We start from the raw sequence: 19,648 nt of genomic DNA on the forward strand, positions 1-19,648 counted from the left end.
ACACTGTAATCCAGTTAAGTCACAGCTATTGGCAATATACATGTATGGTCCCATTTAGGTTTTTGGAAGTATATTTCTCTTATTTCTGTTGAAAACTGGCCAGACATATTCAGCCACTACATCTCTGGACAGCTTAATGGAAAATGTTATCTGCTGTCGTTTTACAGTGCATGTCAGATTTAAGCATCGCTGTTGCTCTCAGTTTAAATTCTGAGTTGAGTTAGAAATTGTACATAGGCTAAGCAGTTGGTATTCAGTGTGTAAGGTAACATTATGTTTCTCTTGTGACTGCTATGCTACCTTCCCTTCATCACTATGGCAACAAGCTGAATAACATCCAACCTCTATTACTAAGCCTTTTGTTTGGTGCAACTTTAGATCATAGTTTACACACAGTTTGCTTAGTGAATAGCAAATAATGTATAAATATATTTTACAACACAAACAACAAGGATTAGAAATTCTTTATTGGAAAATGAAAGGCTACAAATTGCTCTAGAGCTTCTTGTAAATGTCTCCACAAGACAAATATCTCCAAGTTCTGGGGCTCAAAAACTGAACTGGACTAACAAATAATTTATAAGCATCATTCATCACATTTCATACGAGTATATATAGCATTGTATTCAAGCCTCAGTCTAAGCCGTTGTCACTTTTACAGGCTATTTCTGATGTACTTTCCTAAAAACAGGAGGCTCTAAGATTAAGTTGTGCGAGTTCCTAGCTTCTGGTGCCAAATGTAACATAGCTTTAATGTACCAGTTAATGGTGGTGTCCAAGATTGTTGGAAGACATCCACAGCTCTAAATCCAACAACATAATGGTCTTATTTTGAAGTGCCTATAGTAGAACATATATCTGTGGGGGCTGTGGTGTTTTTTTACAGGTCACAGTCTGCCTCACTTCATGTTATTTTTATTTTACAGACCCTCGATTCAAAGAAACTTTCTTCCTCAACAAAAACAGAAGTGTCTATATTAGCTACAGAGGTAGAAATAAAGTATATGATGAACACACTGACGGTGTGACTTGGTAAAAGTCGTACCTTTGAAAGAGGAGTGACTGAAAATGGTGTGCTGTGTGTTTTTTAAGGTCTGTTGAGAAGCCGAGCTGTGATGTGGTGAGCCCTCCTCAAACCCTTTCGACTTCTGACCCCGCTAGTGATTCCCATGTTCCCTCTTCACTGAACAGCACTGGAGGCAGGGAAGGCGGATTGATGTCCTTCCAGTATTCCTATGTTCTTGAACATTGCTGAAAACAGTTTATCCAGACCTTTTAGAATACATACTTTAAGTCTTGGAGACCATATTTGAATAATTTAAAAACAAAATGGCAAGTATAAAATATTAGGTTTTAAAGTAGTGAAAAAATGAGCAGTATTCTCTGCTCACTGGGGTTGTGTCCCCTGAAAGGGCTGAACTTAGTATTAAGCTGCCGCCAAGCCGCTGCAAAGTCAGGGATTCTTGTTAGGAGCCAAGCCTGTAGCTAAATAACATGCACAACCTGTGAACCAGAGAGCAAGCCATTGTGCAACGTCAGACTCTCATTAGCAGCTAAATCAGTAGCACAAAGCAAACATAACCCCCAAGCTGAAGAAGGAGCCACCTGCGGCAACAACCTCTCAGCAACTAACCCAGTAGCACACAGTCTGTAGTTGCACAGCACACACACACACCTTTTGTTCAGCAGCTAAAAGCAGCTAACGTTAGCACAAAGCACACATCCACAGTAGTGAGCAGTAACAGCCAGCAGGCCGGGTAGCCGATTTGGGCTGATAGACTGAGAATTACATTAGTGATGGCTACTTTGCTTGTATTTATATGATTATGGCATTTAACAGATATGTATTTATCAGACTGAAAGGGCTCAGAGAGCTCGTGGAACTTGGCAAACTCACTGCTCACACACACACTGTACAAAACGACACTGATGCTATGCGCTGTAGTGACGTAGAATTTATATAGTAGGGGAGGAGTTATGATGGGGGTTGCTCCGTTGCGACATGAGCAGGTTTTTAGTCCCATCCTAAAAATCCTGGAAACAGAAATGGTGAAAAATCAGGTTTGAATCAGTCCCAATCTTTGCACGTTTTCAATAAGTATTTTCGAACATGGATAATGTGTATAACAAGAAATCACTGATTTTGCTTTACCCAGACTTTAATTCTTACTCAGGCCATAATATCAAACCGATATGCTTTCCAACTCTTGACTGAAATAATGAATTACCATATGAAAGACGCAGCCTGAGAATGAATAATTGGAATAAGAGTTGCAAAAGGCCACGGTAACAAATGACCAAATATAGTGCAAAGCTTTTTTTACACTTGGCTTAAGAAATGCTTTTAACAGCCCTTTATATGGATGATTATAGACAAGAATGCACAGCAGATGAAAGAGAAGGGACAACAACATGGTCTGCAGACTGTGTGTGCTGGGCGGCCATGTGATGTATCTGTGCCTGCTTCATTTTATCCTGATCACTTTTACTTTGTTGCCTGTGGTAGAAACACTACAAGGGCTGCATTATTTATCAAATTTATTGTTCTTTCCCGTATGTATTACCACAGTAAACATGTTGCAAAGAGCTGTAATTTCCATTTGTCTTATGCAATAATTGTAATGTATCCACACACACAGGAAAACATGAACAAATATAAATTAAAGCCAACTTGTACCGAGCAATAAGCACTCCTTGCTAACTGAAATACCTCTGCATATGCAATGAGCCTGAAATGTCTTTATAGTAAAAGCCCTGCAGCTGCCCTAAACCTGATGAAAGCAAGGTGGAAAGAAGCGTGGCTTTTACTGTGAAGCAGCTGCAGGAGGTACACAGAGATGTTTGTGTTACCACAATTTAAATCCACATTTGTCTGCATTTGATTGTGAAGCATTACTATGGAGATTCAGCTCTTTATAAATTGCTCTGCGTGGTTCAACATTATCAACATATTGCGAAGTAGGGAAGTTGCAAACTTGATCCACAATCTAATTGAAATGTTGTCCGCCGTAACCACTGATGACAGACGTAATGGCAGAAAACAATGTCTCAAATATTATTCCAGCCCTCCAGATCAGCTGGAGTGTTGAGTGAATTTGTTCTTGTGTGAGCTACAGTACAGAAACCAAGCAGTGCTTTCCAATTTTTGTATATATAATCACTTCTCAGTATGAGAGAGATCACAGAGGTGAAATTGATTTCAGATATAAAGGTTCTTATTTGCAAGTAAAGAGGAAATTTAGAGGGGATATGTAATAAACAGTTCTCCATCTAAAACTTGTTTTTCACTTCAACTTTGTAGATGTGTTTTATATTATTCAGCTAAATTAATTGTTTTTGCCTTTGACATAAGCAGCGACCACAGTTATTATTATTTTCATTCCAAAACTGTATTGCTTTGTTTTTAACCCATTATAATCATTATTTTCAGTTTTACATATTGCATGAACCGTAAACATCCGCTGTGTTTGAATGTTTCACCATCGGCTCTTCATGTTGCGATGATACCGAGCTAATGCGCCCCTTATGCAACCTTGTCACTTCATACTGTGAGTCCGTTTATTTTAGTCCACCAGACTGACTGATGTGTTATAAGGAACGAGTGGAGCTCTGTTGGTTGTTTAGTTCCAGCTGGGTTTTTTTATCTCAAGCTGAGCCGAAAGTGGAGCTATGAGAAAACTGAGAACCGTTTTGAGAGTTTAAATGTTTTATGGGACTTTGGAGTCAGAATAAATGTCTACTCTCTAGGAAAACAGTCATTGGCTGTGCACTGGTTCGCTCTATTCTGCTCATATGTACAAATGCACCTCAAATCCATAGATGAATCTTTCCTGCCAGTCAAGATGGCAAGTTTTCTGTTTTAAATCCATTGTTATACCAGTCACCCAAATAATTACTCAATTATAAATTGAAAACACAATGCCATAATTATGGAAATGTGACATAATTTAGCTGAACTGTGTTAAGATTGCGATTCCACATCACCGGGGTGAAATGTGTGTGACACCTTTTTAGGAGATTAGCAAACCTGTCACATAATTACATGACGAGCTCTTACAGTGAGAAAACACAGTGCAACAGATCTCTGTAGAACAAGAAGGGATTGCATATTTATGAGAAACGATCTCATTATAACAAAAAACTTGTCAGTGAAAACCATCAAATTAATAACCCCTTTTCAAAAGGTCACCATTTCTGAATGTCTGCATGACACTATCCATAACATTAGGCTCAAATCTAGAGTATAAATCCTGCTTAATTTTGACACGCAGGACCTACTGGACTGACTAGCTTACTGACTTACATCTGTTTTTGTTCCCCTGAACTAGAGATAATCTGAGTAGACACAACAAAATGTTTGTCATGATGTGTATCCTTATCAAGATGAGTGTCTGGAAGTTTCATCCCGAGGAGGAAGGGTCAGTCATAGCATATGTTCCCTGCCTTCAGGCATATGTCCCCAATTCCACCTGAGGTTTTTTTCCATTTCTTACTAAGAGCGATTGCGCTATCCCCCATTCTCCCCAACCACACACTTGATTATAGTTGATCTTATTTAGCCAGAAAGCCGTGCCGTATGAATCGTACAGATGAAGTGAGCTGGACGCTGAGTATGCTCAGGGGGACGCAGAAAGTCCTGGCAGAGAGGACAGAGATGAAGGTCAACTCACCCCGACTGCGCGCCAGCTGTCACAAGCGGACCGACAGGAGAATCACCTGAAACCTGAATTGATTTCTTTGAGTGAGAGAGAACGAAATTTCAGATATCTATTGACCTCCCTTGATGGAATGTGTCACAGACGGGCCAAAGATGGAGCAAAAGAAAGAGTATAGACAGACAGCAAATGTCATTTCAGGAAAAGACAAGCAGTGCCTTTTCAAAAGTGCCACTGTCCAGCTCCCATTACGGACACTCCTGTCACTTCCAAGTCAGTGTGAACTTCTGAACTGCAGCGCTCGTGTACCACTAATGAGTGGAAAATTTTACTTTTATTGCCATCTTTCCCCCTGTGTAAAAACACTTAGTGGTTATATATGTTTCCTTGCTGCATCTTACAAAGAAGGTGCTGCTGCATTATACATGAGTATAAATGAATGTTTTTCTATTATTTTTCTTCCACCGGTACAACACAAGTGTGTCTCCTGTTGTTCTCTTAGCGCTCTCCTTCAAACAGCCGCTGCGGCTGGCTTGATGATTTATTAACTTGAGGTATTTGATGAAGCTCTCCTACAGAAAGCTAGTTGATAGAGTCTCCTAGCAATGGAAACAATTTCAAGCCAACTTCACAGATAATTAGGCACTTTAGCCGGCGGACTTGATTTTGAAATAAGCTGAGCTCCCAGCAAGCACACTTATACCTCACCACAATGGAAACGCTCCGAGGCGATAGCGAAATGGTGGGGGAGGGAAACCTTGTCGAACAACTTTGTTTCAGGTTTTAGAACATGTTTTTAAAAAGTTGACTAATGTCCAGCTCAGGATTCATGGACATAGTTTTCTAACAGTTGTCACCAAGCTTTAAGCAAGTGTTCCTATGGTAAATAAAGACAGGAAGTAAGAGATAAACAAAGTTGTCCAGACAGTTAAGCTCTTCAAAACAGGCTTTTGTTTTTAATAATCTCCTAATTAGCCTCATCATGTCATATATGCAGGTGATTTGCTTATATTCTTTCACCACAGTAATTATATTATGTTCCCAGTCTGATTCTGACTTTGACATCAGGTTTAATACCAAACACTGCAGAGTAAATTAATGATGATCTGATGTAAAGTGGATAGAAAGTTAATATGCTGGATTCTTCTTTAGTGGTGAAGCTCATAAAGTAAACCGGGAGGTCAAATATCTTGGCCACCCTTTTACAGATGATTCAATGGATGGTTAACTTACTGCATATAATGGAAAGTGTTGAAAGGCATACAGTATTTACCACGGGCTTGTAAATCAATTTCATATGCCCAACTGATGTCAAGGTCTCTCTGTTTAAGGGCTTGTTGCTCACCTATGTTTACAAAAAGACAGTTGCTTACAGTCACGCCATATTGTGTGTGTCAAGATTCGACAGTGTGAGTCATGTTTAACAACCTAATGGCACCTACATTTCAAGCAGTGATAAGCAACCATATGTACAAGTGTGCTGTAGATGGATTCTGCCAAAAGCTGCATATGGGTTATACTTTTTAGATAACTCTGGGGCAAGTGTGTATTTGTCTATTTTGAGAGTATGTTATAAGTTCTGTTTTGTGACACAGTATGTGTAAGTGCTAGAAGGTTGATGTGATAGATGATGTTAGAGCTTTTATCTTTTACTTCTATAGAAGTGTGAATTGAATACACAGACTATACTGTAGTACAGCTGCCCCCTGAGAGTTGAAGATTTGAATCATCAGTCAGCGACCCCATGGTCGATAGAGCTTCCTTCAGGTGGAGCAGTTTTTTCTTTTTTTTAATGCTTGTCAGTAAGTATACCTCTGGGGACTGGTATGTCCCCAGATTTAGCTGCAGAGTGAGCGCTCCTTGCTGTCACACTGCTCAGTGGTACAGGCAGCTGTGGACACACACCTAGGGTGAGTCTGAGTGAGATGGAGGAAGAGAGGTTTTAATTTACAGCTCATAGTAACTGTTGTTAGCTATTGTTTGATATCTACTGTCGGCTAAAAAAACATTTCCGATCTGTCGTTAACGTAGTTAGCACGCATTAGCTCAGAGGGCTAACTTGGCTTGTTTACTATATTATGTGACGTCACTGTTCTGTCTGGTCAAACCCTGTTCAAACTCTCAAATTCTATCCAATAAAAAAGGACAAATAGTCAAATAGTAGTTTTAGACAGCCAAATCTGATTTGACTGAAATAACTGGAATGTCCCCAGATTTAGCTCCAGAGTGAGCGCTCCTCACTTTCACACAGCTCTGCAGGTACAGGCAGCTGTGGACACACACCCAGGGTGAGTCTGAGTGAGATGGAGGCAGCTGCCTGGAGGAAAAGAGGCATTAATTTACAGCTCATAGCAGCTTAATATGATAGTCTCTGGCTATTGTTTGATATCTAGTGTTGGCAAAAAAAATGTTGCTCATTTCGGATCTGTCGTTAGCGCACATTAGCTCAGAGGGCCAATATGGCTTGTTTACTATATAACATGAATGTTGCTGTGACGTCACGCCAAAACCCGTTCAAACTCTGTATAGAAAAAATAGGAACAGTCAAATATTAGTATTAGACAGCCAAGTCTGATTTAACTGACCTAATTTTGACTCCACTACAGCCCTAGTGATAAGTTTTGTGACATATGTGTAGGAGGTTGTACTGCATGTGCTTTATACATGTGATTTGTATTGTACGTGATAAGGACACTGGCTTTCCACAGAGACAATGTACTCTAGTTTTGTCACAGCCCATGACATCATTAAATTGTTCAGGATATTACAGAGTTAATGTATCATGTAGCGCTCTCATGAGGCTGAAATTTCATTTTCTGCAAACCCATAGCTGTGCTTCCTTAATGCCCTAAGGCTTTATATGAATTTACTACACTGTAAAAATCACATGTGAGCGACTGCATATGCACACATTTGCATACCAGTAATTTCAGGTGTGTAGTTAAATTACGGCATAATACACAGTTTACAGAACACATGCTGTAAGGGGAAAAAGAATCTTTCTTCTAATTATTCCATTACGTCTGTAATTTCATTAACTAAGCTTTGCTAAAAAAAGGAGAAGCAGAAGACTGTCAGAGGTAATTAAAAGATAAGGTGAACAGTACAGTCTGCTCACCCTAGCTACATTAAGACATTTAGCCTCTACAGTGAGAGCGTAATATCCCCTCAACAAGCACACACACACAGACACGAACAACACACACTGAAGGGATGACGGAGGTGCTCTCCCACCTGCCAGCAGACCCCTCACAGACATGTGCACTGGAGGGAGATGTGTTGCAGTCCTGTGGCGTCGGACTGGTGAGATATGAAATGTGACGGGTGCACAATGGTTGTCAACATGAATGACTCATAAACAAGCGAAACATTAGGACAGCCTACACCGTGGTGTTCATTTTTGCGGAGATTGGAGAGGAGGTTCAACACCATCTCAGATATCACTTCTCACTTCCTTCCTTTCAGACGTCGTCTTTACGTGGGCCGGGGAAATATGCTCTCTCCAGTAACGTGTGGATCATTTCAACTCGCTGTGTTTTGCACTCGTTTTGTTTGACCCTCGAGCACATTATGAGCAACATAGCATATCCTTTTCACGAAAACATAAAGACAACATGATTTATTTATTAATTGATTTATTATTAATGGGGACACTGTTATCAAGAGGTTTAAGTTTTATTTAAAAGTTTACAACCTAAGCTGTCATTCAGGGAAGTCTGTCAAATGACTTGAAGCGTTTAACACATATTTGTTCAGACATGGTTTTGTTGACATGATTGGAAGAAAAAAAAATGATGCTACTCAGTGCTACTAATAATTACAGAAAAAAATACTTGGTCTGCAGAGGCTGTTTTGTGGCTTTATTGCTAGTAAAACAAGTATCTCTATGGTTGTATAATGAGTGCAGATGGGGAGTTTTAACGAGAAACTGACACCCTGAGTATTGCGGCAGCTACTCCACCCTCCAGCTGCAAGGATGAGAAGCATAAAAAAAAGAGAGCAGATTAGAGGAGAATGGTGGATCAACTTCATCAGTTAATTAAACTCTATTGCAGCTTGATGAGCAATTAATCAAGGCAGCGTGCAGAGTGTCAGGCAGGGCTGAGTTATTCGGGTGCGGTATGTGTGCACCGTACAGTATGTTCCCAGGGGGGCAGCCCTGTGGGGAGCAGCACTTACCAAGTGAGCAGCCCTAAAATTGTACAGGGTGTAATGGGCTGGGTTTATGTAAGCAGCTATCAATCACTCTCTGACATAAGCCTGCACCCTATTAGAGCTCCAGGATTAGGCTCCTCTCAGTGCTAAACTAACTGAGCAACTTCTTGTCTAAGTAGATCGAATTTCAGGAAACGCCGAAATGCATTGGATTATTATTAAGAAAAAATAATATTGGCATTTAAAGCAAATGCCAGCCCTATCTCAGAGGGCAGAGGCAACAGCAGTCAAAGTTAATCACATTAATCTGGGAGAAACATGGGGTCTAAGCATGTCAAAGATTTAACTTTGTATTTTCCCAGCCTGAAGATTTAGCTCTTATCTTTTATCTGATATCTGACTCCCTAAATCTGATGGTTTGGTTTTTGTCCTTTGTCTGTCACCCCCTTTCATCTACCTCTTCATCTCTTCCAAGACTGTGAAGTAGGCTTTTTTTATGCTATGGAAATTCGAGTTGGCAGTTTGTGACTAAATGCAGTAAATTTATTAACGAGACCGTGGGGAACATTAAAAGTCAATTGAAGGAGGCTATTAAAAGCAGGATTTTAATTGGGTTGGTCCCTCCACTAAACCTTTTTTTTCTGTCTCTTCTCTGCTGTCTTTTTTTCCAAGAGCAATGGTAATAAAAAGTTCTGAATTAATGTGTTCAGTGTGTGGTAGTCCTTGAAACAAAGTTTGCTGTTGGAATCACGGTTTCTAGTCTTATGTTAAATTTCACTGTATATTCAAGTACTTGAGATATAGGGAACTGTGGGAAAATCAGCCTTACTGTGAGGTCTGAGTATGGCAGATGCTGCCTCTTGCTGCATTTAGTCCTGCTGAGGAGCTGCTGTCTCCCTGGATGTGCTGAAGGGTTTCAAGAGGGGCAGAATCTCTTAAACTGACACAGATTGCAGCCAACACAAGGCTTTCACTACGACATCAGCGTCTACAGATCGTCCTCTCGCCTATTCAGTACTGGAGACCTGACATGAGCTGCAGTCACTGTAGCCATCTGCTTTTCAGTTTTTGTTGATTGGTGTTTCTGCCCGCGAGGACTCAGTAAATTGTGTTAGTACTGTAGCTTTAATGCATCAGATTATATAATCTGTTGAAATTACATTACAAAGTATACAATCGGCCTAGTTTTGGTAACGTGGTGTGACACATTACAAATGGTTTTAATTGCACTTTAGCTTCTGGCTCTTGAGACATGCTCGACTCATTCTGCACTTTAAGGGAACCGGGCTCTGTGTGTGTCTGTGTGTGAGTGTGTTGGGGGGGCTTAAACAAAAGAGTCAGTTTGTGCATATGGGAGAGTCAGAGAGAGAGAGAGAGAGAGAGAGAGAGAGATGTAGTGTAGTATTGGCTGTGCTGACTGGATAATGACATGCAGAGTGCTGCGCTGCTACAGTAGGTTGAGCCTTCAACCAGATGCTCCTTTCACTGCAGCTCATAAGCAGAGAGAGACGCTGCACCAACATACACACTCATCTTAGCTGCATTAAGCGGCAGGATTCACAGACTTCGATCATGCACTGTTAAAAGAGCTTATTAGAGCTGATCCATAGCATGTGGATCTGAGGAGACTGAGGCTAAGATGGGATCGAGCTTCCTTTGAGACATTCTATTAATGTTTCCATGCTTATGTTTTTATGCTGTCTGTGTAATGATGGCAGTATTCACTGCAGTTTAATGATTCAGTTTCACACAAAGTGCTCAGATTCAATGATATCCTCTCAGCAAGCTTTGAAGCTACTTTAGGAGTTTTAAATTGATGATAAGGGTGTGTCTACAGTATTTTAAATGGGAGGCACAGAAGAGTGTGTGTATGCGTGGATGTGTGTGTGAGAGAGAGATGAATCGCTGAGGCTAAAAAAATATTGTGCTTTTAAAGAACCAGATGGCAGCATCACACAGAAGGCCAGAGCAGGTACATAAAGCCCAAGAGCTCAAGGGGATACTCCTAACCACTAACTATATAATTTATTGAACTGATGTCATGGAAACACTAAAAGACAAAATGCACAGCATGCCTCTTTGGGATGTGAAAATGTTTTTCTCTTTGCTTAAAGTTTTTAACAAGTTCAAAACCAATACTTATGTTAAGTATAAGCAATCCAAGGCAATCATGCCTACAGTAATCTCTCATGCACATACAAAACAAAACAAAATATAATAAACATTCCCTAACCAGAGCATATGCTGCTATATAGGTTACTCTAGGGGGTGGCAGATTTTAACAACGTAGGGCCACAGCAACACCACATAGGTGAAAAAACTACACTAATGACATCATGTACAATTAAGTCATTTTCCCCGTTTTCATTTTTCATCAGGATTTTGTGAAGTTGTTTTTTAAAGATTAAAAAATGTGCATAATTTAAAGGCTTTTCAGATTAAAACTTCCACTTGTTTTGTTATTTATCAAAAACAAAAAAGCTTTTATGGTGTGTTTAGATTCTGGTTGATGTCAGTGCCAGTCCTGCTCCTCTGGACCCTCCCCTTGTGACGAGACAAGCATTGCATGTTTAGAATCGGCTCAAGGCCAAAAAGCAATAACCATATGGCTCCTTTTAATAAGCTGGTGGCCCACTGTAAAAAGTGCAGTCCATCTAATGCAGAGTGAATGCACAGACTGTAAAAGTATTGGATGTAGCTATCATGACGTCACCCATTGGTTTGTGGAAGCCTGTTTTGAAGCATTTCGGCTGCTGCCATCTTGGATTTTTGGAGGCAGAAGTGCCCATATCTGGACAGGAGGCTGGCACTGTGGAGGAGAGGGGGCCAGACACAGAGAACACAATCAGCAGATGCCACTCAGAAAGGCCCGCCCTTAGTTATGTGTAACTTTTGAACCTTATAGTCAGGGTAGAGTTAAGTCTGAGGTTTACATTTAAACACATTACGCATGTTAGAAAACACTTGTTGAAAGCGAATGTGAAAAGACAGGGAATTATCTGTTATTGTTTTTCACTATTTCTATGTCCAGGATTTTTTGGGCGGGGCTAAAAGCATGCTCGATGATGCAGTGGAGCAACCCTTAGCATACACCATGCCTCTACACTTTATAAGACATAGAGCTGTTGGTGTTTCAAAAAATAGATAAAACTACCATTTTGTTGCAGGCTCAGAAAAACTAGATAGATTTTCGGGCAGGTCAGTGTCCTCTGGCTCTGAATATGATTCTTGCTGTGGTGGCTCAAACATGTACAGCTGTACAAGTTGCTAGATGGAGCATCCATTGTAGTGCTACAATTAAAAAAGGCTGAAGCTTTCCTGTGAGTGGGCACTGCTTCAGCACATTCAGCAGACATGCCTGCAGCATCTCAGTGCAGAGAATACTTTTATATAAAAATTAATTCCCCATACAGTTGTCCTGATGGGGGACATAAGCTATAGACACCAAAACGGCATTTCTGATGTAAAATTAGGATTTTAACATAGGGGTCTGTGGGGATTAACTTGTTTCTGGAGCCAGCCTCAAGTGGCCATTCAAGGAACTGCAGTTTTTGACACTTCATTTTTCAGCCCCTGGGGTTTCCACTTGAATAAATGAGTTTATGGAATAAGTCTGTATGACTCAATCATGGTTATTTCTTTAAGTCATCAGTGCAGTTAGTTTGTAACAAGTTGTAATTGCCTTTTATCCTCTGACTTGAATGACTTGTCTCGCCACATTCACTCTAAATTGAAATTAATATTTCATCAACACAGGAAAACAGTATGTCTCTAAAATTGATGCTTGCTCTGTTTAGCAATAATAAATCAAGATATTATAAATGGGTGTGAATGTACAGAGGGAATGGGGTGCTGAACCTTGTGTTTGATTCTTTTTTTTTTTTTTTTTTGGAAAGGCCCTCTCCACTGTCACTAATACTGCTCCATGACAGAAAAATTGCAACACGTGCCATTCTTTATGTTTGATCTAAGAGCTTTCACTGTCAGATGATATGGAACATTAACATCTTTTGTCACATTTTGCTTTACTGTCACTCTGTTTTCTGTTAAGATGTACAAGACAGTGAAGGTGGTACCTGCTATGGGTTTGTGACTAATGACGTGTTCAAGAACTAACGTTCAATCACTTTAGAGCCTCCTTCACTGTCTCACAAAACAACAACCCGTCCTTCGGCTTTCTGAACCCCGCCCCCCGCAATAACTTTTGTACAGTCCCCTGGCAACACCGGACATTTCAAATGTCATGTCACTGTTGTCACTGAAAATTTTCCTATTTTGTGTTCTTCTCTTTGCAGGAAAAAGGAAACATTGCCGTTGTATTTAATGTCGGAACAGATGACATTAATATTGAGGAGACATCAAAGTTTGTAAATGACGGAAAGTACCATATAGTGAAGTTTACGAGGAGTGGGGGTAATGCCACTCTGCAGGTGGATGACCTGCCAGTCATTGAGCGCTACCCCACAGGTGAGTCACCCACTCTGTCTTCAATCACATCTTCCTGCTGCTAAAAAGCGATAAAATGATCAAGACATTATCCAGCCAACGAGTAAAGCCTTATCTGTTAGGATGTTTTTCTGTTGACTTGGCATGTGCTTTAATTGCTTTTTATTTTTTCTGTTTCCAGCACTTGTTACAAATATTACCAGTGTTGTTGAGTTTTTTTTTTCTCTCATCTCTGATGTTTATCGCTTTGCATTAATCAATGCTGTTGAACAACCCAGGTTTATGTAAATAGGTTGCACTCAAGCGTTCCCGTAGTCTAAAATGCAAACTGTAGAAAAGGGCAACCACCCACCTTGTCTGCATTATATTCCCCATATACATAAATAATCCACCTACAGTGTATGTTCACAGTGAGGTCAAATCAATAGACTATTTACAGACAAATTACCACTTTTACTGTGTGCCAGTTCAATTTTTATTTCTCTGCCAATACGGAGATTGATTGAATTAGGGCGACGAGGTAGACAGACCTGTAATAACACAGTCAAACATAATGAATACCTGAGTTAATCTATTGCTTACTCAGAATTAGATACCAAATGATCAGCTACATTTACAGTGACGATGCACTTAGGTATTAATCATTTTCACAACATACACCAGATTACTCATAAAAAGACATAAAGTTGTCATTGTTTTCTTTGACACTAGTGTGCTACAATAGTAATCATTTTCATTTATGTAGCACGTTCCATAAACACAGTTTACATGCCAGTAAAAGATGAATTCCCTTCTTACTGGCTGTGTAATGAGTATTTAGCTGTTGAAAAAGTATAAAATGTGTAATACTCTCCTGATGATGTAACAGGAATACCTGTACTGGCACTGTCTTATATAGTGTAGTGGTAAGTGGTAATAAATGTAAGTTTTTTTTCTGCAAAGTGAAGATTCATACTGGGGGAAATGCAAGCTCTGTGTCGTGATATTTGTTGGGAAAATGTGAAGTAATCAACTGTTGGAAATGGAAAACAACTCAGCAACACTGGTATGTTTCTGTAGAATGTCAAGATGTTCGTAGTTTGATGGCTCTCAGTAAGAATTTAAATGCCACTGCTTGTGTTGTTAAAATTGTTAACTTTTTAACTGCTTAAAGGCTTTGACAAAACCTATGGAGTATTAAAGGAGTGTGACTAGTATATGACTAAGATAATCAAAACACCAAATTTCTGTCCTAACAAGTGAAGCATTTACCCCACGAGAGTAGAAACTGCAGCCCCAAATCAAGAGCATTTGTTAGAGTACAAGCATGCCTAAAATAACCGTGCGGCAGGACAAACGGAAGACAAAACTCAACCTGTCTTTTCACTTTTGCATAATGTTTGGTGACCTTTGGAGCTATGACCAGTGCATTCATCCAAATGAAAGAGGGTTTTATGACTGGGACTCAATCCTTGCCGCTTGCCTCAGGTGGAAAAAGGAAGCTAATGGCTTTTGACATGTTGTGGACATGGCAGAATGCACAGCAGGGTTAAATGCCTGGATGCTACGATCTCAATCTTCGAGCAACAAACACCCTCAGTCCTTGAGATGCCTGTGATACATGCTGATGTGCTGCTTATAAATTGGGGAGAGGGGGCTATTTTAATACACATAGGTTCCATACTTGAGATGATGGGATATTTAAGTGTCACTTATTGAAGGTTTTAATGCTGCAGAGGGAAATATGATGAGGTTCAGCTCAATATTAAATTAAGCACTTGGAAAACACTAACACTCAAGATCACTTACATACAGTAGCTTTTAAAGTTATTTTTAATTGGCCTATTTAAAGCCTGGCAATGGAAAACATAGCACAGTATGTTTGAGTTCTTGGTCAATGTGTTGTGAAATTTAGAACGTTAGATAATGTTAGATTAATTCCTCTTATGATGAGTGCTGAGTTATAAATGCTGCAGGGGAGAAGTGACCAATCTCATCCCCACCAATCATGCATCAGCGACAATGCCAAGTCCAGCTACCTTATTAGGCTCGTTGCAGACTAATTACATCCAATCACAATTACTGCACAGTTCCTCCCTTCACCCCCAGCACACAAAGCCATTATTCTCTCAGCTCGCCTGTAGTTTGATTAGTATCCATGTATGCCTCTAACGCACTCATAATAGCAGCCCTCAGCCACTCTTAGGCCACTCACAGAACAACAGTGATTATAATAAGAGTAGACAGCAAAGATAAAAATGATGGCTGGAGAGTGAGAATGACAGAGAGTAGGAGATTATATGGGAGGGAGCGATCATTCTCAAAGCAAGGAAATAATTGCTTCACCAGGGCCTATATTGCTGCCCTCGTAATCTCATTAAAAAGTCTCGTACTGCATACTTATGGGCCATTAAAAGTCTTTAGCACAATTATTAGAATCTAAAAATGCAAAGCGCACACACAGACACATAAGTAGCCTTGTATTTGTTGTAGCTCTGGTTCCCGCTCCTTTATTCTTGCCCCGCTTTCACTCTGCGCCGCACACACAAAAGGCTGGGCAGCAACAAAAAAATCGGCCCCTTCTCCCGAGTCTTGGCCATGGAAGTAATACCATCACAATGGTGCTGCCAGGCCCGCAGGGTACGGCGCAGTATCCTATCGGAGCACCCAATGAACACTCGCTGCACACAAAGATAATGGAGAAGTCCCTGGCCTTATTCTTTTACTGTTATCAGAGCGTGGTGCACTTACAGAGCGCTCTGTCTCTCCCTCCACTCCCCCTCAGCTCTCAGTTCCCTCTTTTTCTGTCCTTTTTACCTCTATCTGTCCACCCCTGCCCCCTCTGTCGATCTCACCCCCTGTCCTGTTTTTCCACCTTGTGGTGTGGAGACTGATTTGTGGGATACAAGGGGAGGAGGGTTAGCTTTATCCATCAAAGCTCCATCCTATCTGCTCTGGTTTCTTCTCTGTTCTATCCATGAGCCTATTCAGCCTATTGTGCAAGCAGTCATCACTGAGCATGCTTAAAAAATGGTGCAATGGCTGCCACAGCCAGAGTAGAAAAAAAGGGGAGCAGAATAATAAAATAATAGTGAGATTTGTGTAGGTTTCTCCTTTTTTAAATTCCCTTAGCTCCATGAACAGAGGAAGCATTTGCATATTTGTTCATTTAATGTGGCGAGTGTCCAAGGGCTTGTAATGAGATAAAGCTCCCACCTTATCTGACCACTTTATTAACAAAAAAGAAAACAAGTGAGTGAGGGCAAAGCAGGTCAGTTGGGACGGCTCAGCTGAATCGCTGCTGTCTGGCGGAGGAGATAAGCCAGGCTGTCCCATACCAAACCAAATCACCACTCAGCAGCAGTCACCGGCTCCGCTCGCAGGCAGGATGAATGGGCTCTGCTGCTGCATCGAAGCCCAGGGGATAGCATTGTTTAACACTCTGGTGTCCCATAGTGGGGATCAATACACGATCAGACCTTGATTATATCCACACTTAATTAACCTCAGTATAAGGATAGACTAAGCGTGCCACAGGGTGCAGAGCCAAACAGATAAAGCGCTACTGTCTTTGAAAATGGAGCATGTTTTTGCACAAAAGTAAAGGATTTTGGCACAGCGTCATGCTGTGTGTAAGGATAAGTGTATGCGCTTACTGTATGTGAGTGTGTCTGACACTGTGTCTTTCTAGTGGTTACCTTGCCCTCTTCTTCAGCAAATTGTCACTTCTGTTACAATATTTCAATAGCGGCGTGTAGAAAAATACAAAAGCTGTGATTCTAAATGCCAGCTACAAAACATTAAAAACATGTTTATACATCGCAGCTGTCAAGGAACTGATGGAGACTGTGTGCAATGAAATGCACACAAATTAATAATGAATCAATCAGGGAAATGCCACTGAACTGAGTGTCGCTCTTCTTCAGTCGAAACTCATGTGTCCTCACCGTCCTCCCAACAGCTGTAGGCTAACTGGTCTCCTGAGCCCAGTTTGATGCTGACATCTCCTCAGATGAGGTGTCACAGTAGCAGGAAACAGAGAGGTGACATAACTAACACCCCATGACTGACAAATGGAGGTGACAGGAATTAACAAAGCCCATGAATGCTCCATGACAACAGCAATTAATGGATTATTCATTAATTTAACACATTCAAAATATAAGGAAGTACAGCTTGTGTGTGTGTGTGTGTGTGTGTGTGCCTGCTTGTTTGAGTATTAATTTGTTTGTGTATAATGCTTCTATCATGCACAGTGCTTAGGAGAATTAGGTGGCGCAGAGCTCCAGGCAACCTGCATAAGGGAAATACAGTGTGTGTTCAACAGCAGTATAGTAGACGTTACATAAGCTGAAAGCAACTGGAGGCTGGTGTGCTTCGCATCCACCTACCTGGAGGAAGCTTAGTGATTTTCTAGCTGCAGAATAAATTACATATATTGTTCAGTAATTCTTAGTTATGACAATACTGTGCAACTACACAGTCTTTGTTTTTAAGGAATAAGTATGGTGATATACTGTACTGTTCTTAGGCTCAGTGTACATATAGCATTTTTTTTTCTGACAGACAAGCACTGGCAGGGCACAGGGGAAACCCATGGCTTTCTGAAAAGTTGAGAGATTTTCAACTGGAAGCGCTCGGAGCAGCCACACATAAAAGCTGGAGCACCTTTTCTCTAGGTGGCCACATATGCTCTCTTCTCATTGGGAACAATTGACCCTTCACTAAGACCCACTCCTTGAAAACAGACTGGCCAATTATAGCGTAGCATTGGCCAGCTCCGACTGCAGCCCAGCTGTGCTCCATAAACTCATCATGCAGCCAGTCATGCAATCGTATCAGATTTGCTTCATTTTTAGGCCGGTTTTGTGGATTCCAAGCTTAACGTTGTGCCTGGGGCTGCCATGTATTAAATATACTCGTTACCTGGAGAGGTTGGAGGGAGAGATACCTTTCTTCCCATTCCAAAACCAAAAGTAAACCCGTAAAAATGTAGGATTAGCTAGTTATGTAGCTATCCACAGCATGTGTAGCCTACTGAATGTATACACAAGGCACTTTCTCTTTTAAACGATCGTCACATGGTATAAAGACTTACCCTGCTCTACAGGAAGGGAACCAGGGAAACTTTGCCGATATCCAACCAAGTGCTTGTCATTGCAGTATGGGCAGATGAACTGTGTTCGGTTTTCCTGCGTGCCACCAGCTGCCAGACCACCTCCACAACACAGCTGATTGAATATCAGCAAAATGTCCCTTTACTTTCATTGTCTTCTGTCTCAGTCACCGGTGATGTGTTGGTTTATGTTTATACAGCAATATGGTTCGGCTTTAGCTTCTAACTATCTTTGTCTTTTTAACCTGTTTTTGCTGCTCAGTCAGTTTGACGTCCTGAATATATCCTTTGAGCACATATTGTAGCCCCCTTGTCTGCTTGTCTCTGACATTGCCTTTTTGTTTTTCCAAAAAATTTGATAATATTTCTTCAGGGAGTGCAGTCAGTTACAGCGTGGGCTCCATGCTAACTCTAACAACAGCTTGACGGACATCATGAGGGGGCTGGGCTTAGTGAAGGGTCAATTGAAAATAGATGCTAGCACTCAGAAAAGACAAAAAAACCCATAAATGGACACTCAGTCTTATTGTTAACAAATCCCATGAAATCTCCATGTATTGCATGTTATCTATAGCCTCTATAAATTACACCTCTGGACCACAGAGCCAAAAACTATTAAAATCACATCAGTGTGCTACTGTATGCCGCTACACTGGGTGACATGTTTCCTTCATTACCATGAACCTGGCCACTGTAATTTATTTTACTTAATTTAGTCAATTCCACAGACACCATCTTGTTGCCTTAAATATTCACTAGAGCAGCTTACTTGTATTAATCTGAAGTTAAAAATAGTCCCCGACAAATGCACTATTTTCTCATGTTTGACAGGTATTTGCTCAAAACTACAGTGTCCACCTTCTTGAAGAAACCATTAAGCCCTTTTAGGTATTGTAACTTATTCTTAAAGCTTTATGTCTTAGCCTGAGTAGTTGGAGTGGACTAACACCTCTTTTTTGGTCTTTCCATGGAATTTGTTGAGACTATCAATTTGAAAACTTGTGACCAGTCTGTAAAGATAATGTCCATGTGCAGGTTTAAATGCTGAATTTGGGTTGCACTCTGTTAAACATAAAGGTGCTCCATCTATAGCATAGCATAGTTAGACTAAATACGTGTCCTGAATCTGCACTATCTCATCAGATAACTGGACATTGTTTCAGAAAAGGGGCTCTCTAAATACCCTTCAGAGATCCACATCAAAAAGCAAACACGGTGTTCCTGGGTGGCTTTGTTGTAATGCAGAATGTATCTGTCTGCGTCAATGTTGAGGGAGAAATGTTCCACTAAATCTCCC

At 40.6% G+C, this 19,648-nt stretch overlaps 1 protein-coding gene across 39 annotated transcripts in view; it reads left to right on the top strand.

Moving 5' to 3' along the window:
* Positions 1-19,648, top strand: part of LOC117248330 (neurexin-1a) — a 286,729-nt gene that overhangs the window by 220,936 nt on the left and 46,145 nt on the right. For all 39 annotated transcript variants that reach the window (XM_078176214.1, XM_078176215.1, XM_078176233.1 and 36 more), the window contains one exon: positions 13,106-13,277. In XM_078176214.1, the coding sequence (XP_078032340.1) occupies positions 13,106-13,277 (172 nt within the window). The remainder of the gene's footprint in view (positions 1-13,105; positions 13,278-19,648) is intronic.

The sequence above is a fragment of the Epinephelus lanceolatus genome, chromosome 17, assembly GCF_041903045.1.
Source record: "Epinephelus lanceolatus isolate andai-2023 chromosome 17, ASM4190304v1, whole genome shotgun sequence".
NCBI lineage: Eukaryota > Metazoa > Chordata > Actinopteri > Perciformes > Serranidae > Epinephelus > Epinephelus lanceolatus.